Genomic DNA, 9142 nt, shown 5'->3' with positions numbered 1-9142 from the left:
GAATAAAATTATTAATTCAAATATATGATTTACATTCAATACGAACTGTATTTAAAACATTTTCCTCGTTTTATCCTACTGTTCTTTATGTATATAATTCCTAAAATTTTATGTTTTTTATTAATGTGTTGCAGATACAGATACAGATAATGTTCTGCTTTAATTGCATTCTTGCTAATCAATTATACATTTAATATTAATACATTTTTAAAAAATTAGTAAAGTTGCAATAATTTTTATAATTACACATATGTATATATTTATAAAATTATTTTCTGATACTATAAAAGAAGACTGGCTAAAATTTGCCAATTATCAAAATATATCATTGTTATTATTACTACGTATAATATTCAAGCTAAGAGGGCATGAATTATTTCGCTATCCCAGAAAACTGCTCCGAAATAACCGTAGTAGCTCCCGAGCAACGCCGTCCCTGCGTGGGTCAGGTTTCGATGATTTTATCCATCTCTTTCTATGACCCGTAGATGCCAATAAAAGAGAGAAAGAGACGAGGCTGAATCGGGTTGAGTCGGGGACGTAGCAAAGGCCGAAGAAGGGTGGTGCGCGGTGCGTTACAGCGCCTTTCAACATGGCACCGAGTCGCGTCTGAGTTACAAGGGGAAAATGAGCGAACCTTCGGGAGTGCATATCGCAAGTGCCGGGTAGCTCGTTCTCGCCGAGGAAGAGTGCGGCTCTCTGAAGAAGACGAAATATATCTCGGTCTCGGAGAGAACTCGGCGTAGAAAGAAAGAGAGAAAGAGAGAGAGAGAGAGAGAGAGAGAGAGAGAAAGAGAGAGAAAATCATGTGGTATCGCACAGGCCAAGCCAATCCGCTGGCGGTCATTCTACCCCGGGTCGAGTGACAGACTGCTTACGTAACGGATTATTCTCGCTATGATAACGACACTCCAGGCGCGAACGCGACACGTCGTGAGACAGCAGCAGCAGTGGATCAGCATCGTCGGGAGTGCCGGGAGTGCCGTCGACGCGACGGCGCAGCTCGTCCCGACCCCGACAGAAATAATACGCCGACCCGAATCCCGGTGTCGTCGTCTCTGATACCGTCTCCGATCGCTTGAACGGACGCCGAGCGTCGCGACGCTCAGCTCATCCTCAGCCTCCAGCGCGTGGCGTCGCGGGGACACCTGGACCGAGTGCGAATTATGACAGCGGTCGTCATGGAAAACGTCAACTGGGATCCCGGTAAGTGCGACTGAGTAGACAATCAGCAAAAGAGAAGGAAGAAGCAACGGTGTTTTCCAATAATCCAGGACGATGAAAAGCGGCGTCGAAAGTTTTCACGTGTTGTTGATTATTCACATAATTGAACGGCGTATTTTTGAAATAAGGGTAGCAGTGTCCGAACGACTTGGATAAAGTTATTATTATTACGGTAACGCGCTGATAAGGTTTGCATTGTTCTGTAAAAAGTAGTAGAGAGAGTTATTGGAGCATAGATTGCAGAGTACGATCCGATATAACTGGAGTACACCTTTCAAAGACACGTATTAATAAAACGTGTGTCGAGAGCACGCGAACGGTGTACGTTATAAATATAGAGCGGGTATAAGTCCGTAGAGTAAATAAACGAGAACACGAGTAATGCGACGGGGTCTCGTAATAAAATCATAGCTAGGAGGATACGCCGCGTTAGCGGATATTCTAACTGCGACTGCACATTTCCGCGTGTTCCAATTTGCTGAATGGAATGGAAGTCTTGCATGAGCACTTTATATGCTTAGAAATTAATTTATTGATCGACGCATAAATGACGAGAGAGAAATCATTGCATTCAGATTAAAATAATTATAGAAATATAGGAACTTATTGTTGCTTCTAATTTCTCACATCACGTTAAAAACGTAATAAATACAATTCAATTGTAACAATGAAAAATTGACATATTATGTTATGTATTTGATTTTAATAGATTATAAAGTAAAGAAAATAAGAATAATAATAACTTTGTAGATTAAAATTTGATAAATTTATTTTATTTTCGATTTATTATTCAACATTTAATATTTTATTTCAAGATCGAATTCAATTTGTTTAAGTTAATTAAGCGTTATTTGCTTATTGTTAATTATTCCAGCATTGTCTAAGCTGCTAAACTCACTACGGGAAAATAAATCGGAAATACCCAGCTGCACCGATGAGGAATTTGGTTTTTTGAGCGAACTGCTACAATCGAAGGAACTGAACGCCCTGGTAAACGTTCATAATAAGATTCTCAACAATGTCAAGGACGATAAATTCTTTCCCGTATTGTCAAACTCAATGGATATCGACATCGAAGTCCTCGATCTATTGTCGACCAAAACACACATTTCAGCCGATTGGAAGGAACTTTTCCAGCTGCTCCAGAAACCGCACATTCAGGTAAGCCACATATTTTGATAAAATATATGTAAATATATTTTATAAGTTAATCTCTTCAGAAATAATAAAATACATACTTGCAGTTTATTTTTATTTTGAAAAATTTATTTTTACCCTTTTAATAATATTATTATGCAATATATTTTTATTTTATATTATGTTTTTTGTAAAATCTTTATACTTTACGGTTTTTGCATTGTTCGTTAGATCTTCTCTAGTTGCTTTAAATTAAAATTTATTTGCTCTGCAAATTTAAAATTTAAAAACTTTTTGGTAAAAAAAATTTACATTTTCGAGAGAATCTGTCATCTTTTTTTTATCACTCAAGGGTCTTCTCTGCGCTCACGACGCGGTGGCACAAAAGGACTATTATCCGAGATTGCCGGATATTCCGTTGGAGGTGGACGAGGATGAAGAGACGGTGAAGATCGTCCAGTTGGTGAAGTCAAACGAGCCCCTGGTATGTCAGATCGATCGTTGAGTTGACATTTGCGATAACGGTGTCTCTTTCTGAACGTCTTTCACTCGATTAATCCAAGCGTGAGCAAGAGCCAAAGAAGGAGAAAAGACCATTGGTTAAGTAGTATTCGAACATATACGCGTTTGCGTTTAGAGATGCAGAGAAGAGGGAAAATTCGAAGGGAGACATTTTATGAAAGATTTGTTTTTTTTTTTTTTTTTCTTATTTCACATTTTTTGATTGTACATACATTCGCGTCGACTTGCATGAGACGCGAGATGCCACTCCCCAGTATCGGCGTAGACAAATGAGTCACGTATTTGCGTATTTAGTTTGCGATTTTGATATATCCATTGTCCATTCTCTTCTCGAGAGTAACAAGTAGCCTCACGAGTACAAGTGCTAAAAGAAAAGAGTAACCAAGTAATCACGTGTTTCTTTCATCGTCAAACTTGCTTCGAAGGGCGACGCCGGCGTTGAACCGATCGTGGTAAGTCGCCGTAATAAAACGTATGAACACCTGTGATGAGACCACCTAACACTCCACGTACAAAATTATTTTTTATATTTTTGCTGCTGTTTTTTTTTTTTTTTTTTTTAATTTTGCATCTCACTTCAGCGACAGGATCGAAACTGGTAGAATTTTGATGAACGCAACTTTTATTATTACTAGATAAATGGAAGATTAATGCAAATGTTATATCAAATAGATGTAAATTAATCAAAATTAAACCGATTTCAGTTCCTGCTCTAGCGTAGATCTCTGGTCACTTCCAATCTCGTTAACGTGTCACGATCACAGGATATAGATTGAGCTGTAAATAAGGCGTTGTGGTATTTTTCATTTTTTTTGTTTTTTTGCATAATTTTGTTGATTTTGCTATTTTGCTTTTGTTGCGTCTGTGTATAGTTTGTTGAGTTGCTTTCTTATATTTTTGCTCGCAAATAAAATCTGTTGTAATCCTGTATCTGTTATCACTGTTCTGCATGAATGTGCATGCTCTGAAGTGAAGTTATTTATCCTAACACACAAGAGTATATGTTTTAAAAATATATACTCGAAACTTAAATATTTTTTACAAATAAAAATTTAAGCTTATACAATTATTTTACATTTGAAAAATATACTAATCGTAAGACTCAAAGTTTACATTTTACAAGAAGCAATTGTCATAAAATTACAAATAACTGCACTTCATCTGACGTTTCTCGAGATGCAATCTGAACTCTAATAGGTTTCTTTTACAAATAGTTAAATGTGTTTTTGTTTATCTCGGGAAACGTAAAGAGATAAGAAAGCACTTGAAACAGCACAAAATACCAAGAGATTGAAAAGTCTTGTAATAGATATAACTAAAAGATCTTACTTTTAGATATCTTTACGACGTCATTTGGACATTTGTATTATCTAAAAACATATTGGGACGCAATCTTTGTTTATATTTTTGTATTGCGTATTCATGATTTTTCAATCGATAGATCGATTGAGTCATAGAAATTAACGAGTGCGCTCCGATCTTATTATAAATCACGTCGCGCATCTGCCTTCTTTTACGAACAGACTTTACTTTATTTTTATTTATTTTTTTAAGAAGAGAAAAAGAAGGCGCTCTCCCCCCCCTAGTACGCATTCGCGCGCGAGAGATGCAACGCAATGACAATACTAGTTTACACCTTGACATTAGGGTGCGACCATAAAAACCTGCGAAGTCACCGGCAAGATTGTGATCGCGCGGATAATGCATGGCGGGGCGGCCGATAGATCCGGTCTCATCCACGTTGGCGACGAAGTCTGCGAAGTCAATGGAATCAGCGTCGAGGGGAAGACGCCTAGTTTCGTCCTACATATTTTGGTAAAATAAACATTTTTCTATCTTGTTGCAAATAAATGCGGTTATACATGACTGAATTATGCACTGAAGAATAATACACGTTTCAATTCGAATCTTTAAGTGTAAGGTCACAAGAAAATTTTATTATTTTATTATAAAGTTAGAGATATATTTTTTTATACGTTTATTGTATGATTCTTCGAAAGCAGGTGATTGATTAAGAGTTACACAAAATTTAAAACTTTCAAATTTCTATGTAAATGCTTTGTTTTTTACGATAATAAAATATATTGATAATAGCTTGAATTTTCTTTTATACTACTGAATAAATAAATCAGTATTAATAAAAATTTTGTACAAATTTGATTTTTCCAGCAAAATTCAGAAGGGACAATCACTTTCAAAATAGTACCCGCGGACAGTAAAAGCGGAGTCAGAGAGAGCAAGGTAGAGTCTGATAATTCTAATTGCGATGGATTTCTAATGCGACGAAACTTTTCTAAATATGTATAATTGTATCATAGGTTCGCGTGAGAGCGCATTTTTCGTACGTGGCGGCCGAGGATCCCTATATTCCTTGCAAGGAAGCCGGATTAGATTTCGTCAAGGGAGATGTTCTGCATATTGTTAGCCAAGATGACGCCTACTGGTAAGATATGATTTGTTGTAATATATTAATATGATATATATTTGTAATAATTATTTTAATATAATATATAACAATTAATGAATATATAATAATATATAATTAATATAATAAAAAATTATAGGTGGCAAGCCAGGCGAGAAGGCGATCGAAATATGAGAGCAGGCTTGATCCCCAGTAGAGCTCTTCAAGAACGTAGGATTCTTTTCGAAAGACAACAGAAAGAGAAGTCAGATGAAGACAATATAAGTACGTGTTCAGTGGATTTATTTATTCGGTTGAACAATTCGCTTTGTAATCATTCATCTCATCGAGTCATATAACGTTGTCGAGTATTTCCATCATTATAATGTTTTTATTGTGTTAGCGATCAACAGATATCGATCAATGTTGCACGAAATTTGCAGTTACTGAAGTAGTATAGATGCTGCTCGGAGTATCTTGACGAAATTTCGTGCTTTTAGCGCTTTGTGTATTTTTACTAAAACTTAGTTTACTTATAATTTTTCATAGATATAGTTTTTTAAAGTAATCTGAAAAAAGCTTCAATTTTGCTACATGACACGTCAAAATGCCCCGAGAACGCTATGTTTTACCGCTGGCTAATAAAAGCTTGATTTAAGTTATGTTGCATAATGAATTACTGTTTGTTAGTGACCACCTCAAGTATATTTTAGGATGAGTCAATGCTCGATGTTGTGTACACGGCAGAATTGTGTCTGAGGTGGTTACCTGTTAATTCGGTAAGCTAATCTCGGTTGCGCTTCTTTAATGGATGGCCTGACGACCTAACCGTCGGTTAGGCTTGTGTTCTGTTCCAGTGCCTTTGCCCGCATTGTGCCCCCGTCCCAGTACCTCTTTGCACGCTTCGCCCACAAAGTGCAACTTGCAGGGAACTAAAACTAAAAAAATCATGTATGACGCTGCAGAGAACGACGACTTTGACCGAGAAGAGGTACCAACCTACGAAGAAGTTGCGAAACTCTATCCGAGGCCGGGTCTCTACCGACCGGTGGTTCTCATCGGACCACCGGGGGTCGGCAGGAACGAGCTTAAGAGGCGGCTTATGGCGACCGACGCCGAAAAGTACAAGACTCCTGTGCCATGTAAGTTTTTTTTTTCAGACAAAAAATTTATTGTAAAAACAAAAATTAAATTATATTTTTTTCTATCTTTGAAAAATTTATTAAACACATTCAGTGAATCAAACCAGCAATTTAAAGTAATTAAAAATTAAGCATTAAATAAAAAATACTAAATTGATTTAAAAAGTTAAAATAATTAATAAGAGTGTGTAAAAATTATAAATAAAATTTATGGAGTATCAATATCAAAATGTGAAATTTTGTACTAAATAGAGCAATTGTCTCTCGTTAGATACGTCTAGGCCACCACGGCAGGGTGAAATAAACGGCAAGGAGTATCATTTTGTAACTCGGGAAAAAATGGAAGAGGACGTCGATGACGGGAAGTTTATCGAGCACGGCGAGTACAAGGGAAACCTGTATGGTACTAGTTCCGAAAGCGTCAGTTCGCTCGTGAATGCTGGATATGTGTGTCTCTTGAATCCTCACTACCAAGCTCTCAAGATGTTGAGGACACCGCAATTAAGGCCGTATATCATATATATAAAACCGCCAAAGTTTGAAGTGCTAAAGGAAACCAGAAACGAGGCCAGAGCGAGGTCGACTTTCGATGAAAGCAATTCTCGAGGCTTTACGGTATATATTATAAACTCTCATTTTTATCAAAGCATAATAAATTTATATAATATTTTTATCATAAAATAAATTTATTTAATTTTTATTAGACATAAAATTCGCTTATTATTGTTTAATATGTGTTATTTAATATTTTTACTTTCACAATAATAATAACTTTATTTTACAATTATAATTTCTATTAAAATTGTATATTTGTCATTTTATCATTAATCTTACTCTTTTGTAGGATGAAGAATTCCACGAGATCTTGCACAGCGCGGAAAGAATAGAGTTCTTGTACTCTCATCTCTTCGACGAGGTGATAGTAAACGCCGATCTCCCCATGGCATTCGAGCAACTAGTCAACGCGATTCATCGAGTCGAATCTGAACCGCTTTGGGTACCAGCCTCGTGGGTTCAATAAAATGATAGTCTTCGCGGTTCGAAGGAAACCAAAAGCCAATACGAAGAGTGGAAGAGAAAGAGTTTCGTCGTTGAAGATGCGTGATTGCTCGTCTTGGTATGACGAGATTGAACGTTTTTCGCGACGCTCGACACCACTTTACTTCCACTTCCACTTCCACGAAGAACGCGTACTTCTCGTCTATCCTTTCACCGAATTGCAATTTACCACCTAGTGTGTTTTTTTATCGCATATTTAAAAAAGATTTCGTACTTTGAGCGTTTTTTGTGAATCTTTGTCGGTTTCAAAGACAAATTAAATAAAATTTTCTATTACGGGATGCCATCGTTCGTTGTTGGTAGTGGTTGTAATCATCGTGATTCATCCACGCGACACGATGCGTCTTCTTGACGATATCGTTGTCGTAAATTATGGGTAACCAAAGTACGAGACGTTGAAATAAATTCGCAGATATGTGAATTGAGAAGTCGTTCGAGTTTCGCAATCTCCTTGTTTTCTGGATAACTATCAAATGTCTTTAGCAACATACTCTACGCGTAATCTTAGAATCCTTACTGCCAGAAGCTTTGTCAGTGGCGGGAGATCTCGTATTAGACTTACGATCAGACGGGAAGCGACGTGATCTCGTCACGAATATCTGCGTATCCTATCAACGTGTCATGAAATTCCATTTTTGAGACCACGGAAATCTCGCATACTTTGGGATCAACGCTCGCGAAACGGTAATTGTGTCCAAGTTGACCTTGAAAGTTACACCAAAGTTAGAAGAATCGTTATCGTGAACGATCTTTGATCTCGATTGTTGTTAATTGTTGCCAAATAAGTATTGTACCTATAGAGTGCGACCTGAAGAGTCGTTCCACACTGTATTTACCGTATTTTCCACTCGATTGATATATTATTATAGCGTTGCTATTTTATTTTCTTTTCCATGAAAACGGATATGAGACAAAAAGAAACTGTTTGCACTATCGAGTCGACGTTGCATAATTCATCTTTGATGTAAACTCTGTATGTTATCGAAATATAGTATTGAACTTTGAACATGTGATTATGCTTGTCCTTTTTCTTTGTCGTAAATAATTTAATTAGAAAAAGAAATTAAAGTATATAACCATAATTTGAATATTACATATTATACATAATACAAGTGTTTTAGAATTATTATCTATACTTTCCTCCTGCATCTTTCAATTAAAGGGGTTGTCTGGTTTGAAAGCGGTAAAAAAAACAATGATTTTTGTGAATTTTTTTTTATAAACAAACTCAAGTCATTGCATTGTCGTTTTCCCTCTACGCTATCAGCAAAACTGAAAAATCAAGTTTCGAGAAAAATATATTTAAAGTTTTCAATTAGTGTATTTCTGTTTTTTTTTCTTGTACTTATTTTCACACGTTCTCATCCATATATTTATAAGAATAGGGGGCTCGCTGGAATTCTAGAAACATTAATTTTTATATTTCAAGTATCTATTAATCAGTTTAGATGTATTATAGGAGTTTGAAATCTTACTTTGCGGCTAGATACACGCTCAAACCACTACAACTCTGAGAATTTTCAAAGAATCACATTCAAATTTTCAGAAAATATTCTTGAATAATTGTTACGTAAGAAAATGTAACACAAAAATTCGATTTCTTTTACCTTCAAACCAGGAAATCCCTTCAAGTAAGCAAATTAAAAGTATGAGA

General features: G+C 36.1%; 1 protein-coding gene across 4 annotated transcripts; it reads left to right on the top strand.

The window, feature by feature from the left end:
• The first annotated feature begins 557 nt into the window (after positions 1-557).
• Positions 558-8501, top strand: Metro (membrane palmitoylated protein 7-like protein metro). Of its 4 annotated transcripts, none has more exons than XM_072887520.1 (11): positions 558-1206; positions 2099-2385; positions 2714-2845; positions 3309-3335; positions 4531-4698; positions 5053-5124; positions 5202-5326; positions 5448-5572; positions 6253-6429; positions 6701-7044; positions 7274-8501. In XM_072887520.1, the coding sequence occupies exons 1-11, from the start codon at positions 1167-1169 to the stop codon at positions 7448-7450; spliced, it is 1674 nt and encodes a 557-aa protein (XP_072743621.1). In that variant the 5' UTR covers positions 558-1166; the 3' UTR covers positions 7451-8501. The 4 variants fall into 4 exon arrangements, with proteins under 4 accessions (XP_072743621.1, XP_072743622.1, XP_072743618.1 ...); XM_072887517.1 differs by having other exon boundaries at positions 561-1206; positions 6127-6429; XM_072887521.1 differs by lacking the exon at positions 3309-3335 and having other exon boundaries at positions 559-1206.
• The last annotated feature ends 641 nt before the right edge of the window (positions 8502-9142 follow it).

This window comes from Anoplolepis gracilipes, chromosome 3 (genome assembly GCF_047496725.1).
Source record: "Anoplolepis gracilipes chromosome 3, ASM4749672v1, whole genome shotgun sequence".
Classification (NCBI taxonomy): Eukaryota; Metazoa; Arthropoda; class Insecta; order Hymenoptera; family Formicidae; genus Anoplolepis; species Anoplolepis gracilipes.
Note: the sequence above shows the minus strand (reverse complement) of the source record. Positions and strands in the feature narration are given on the sequence as shown.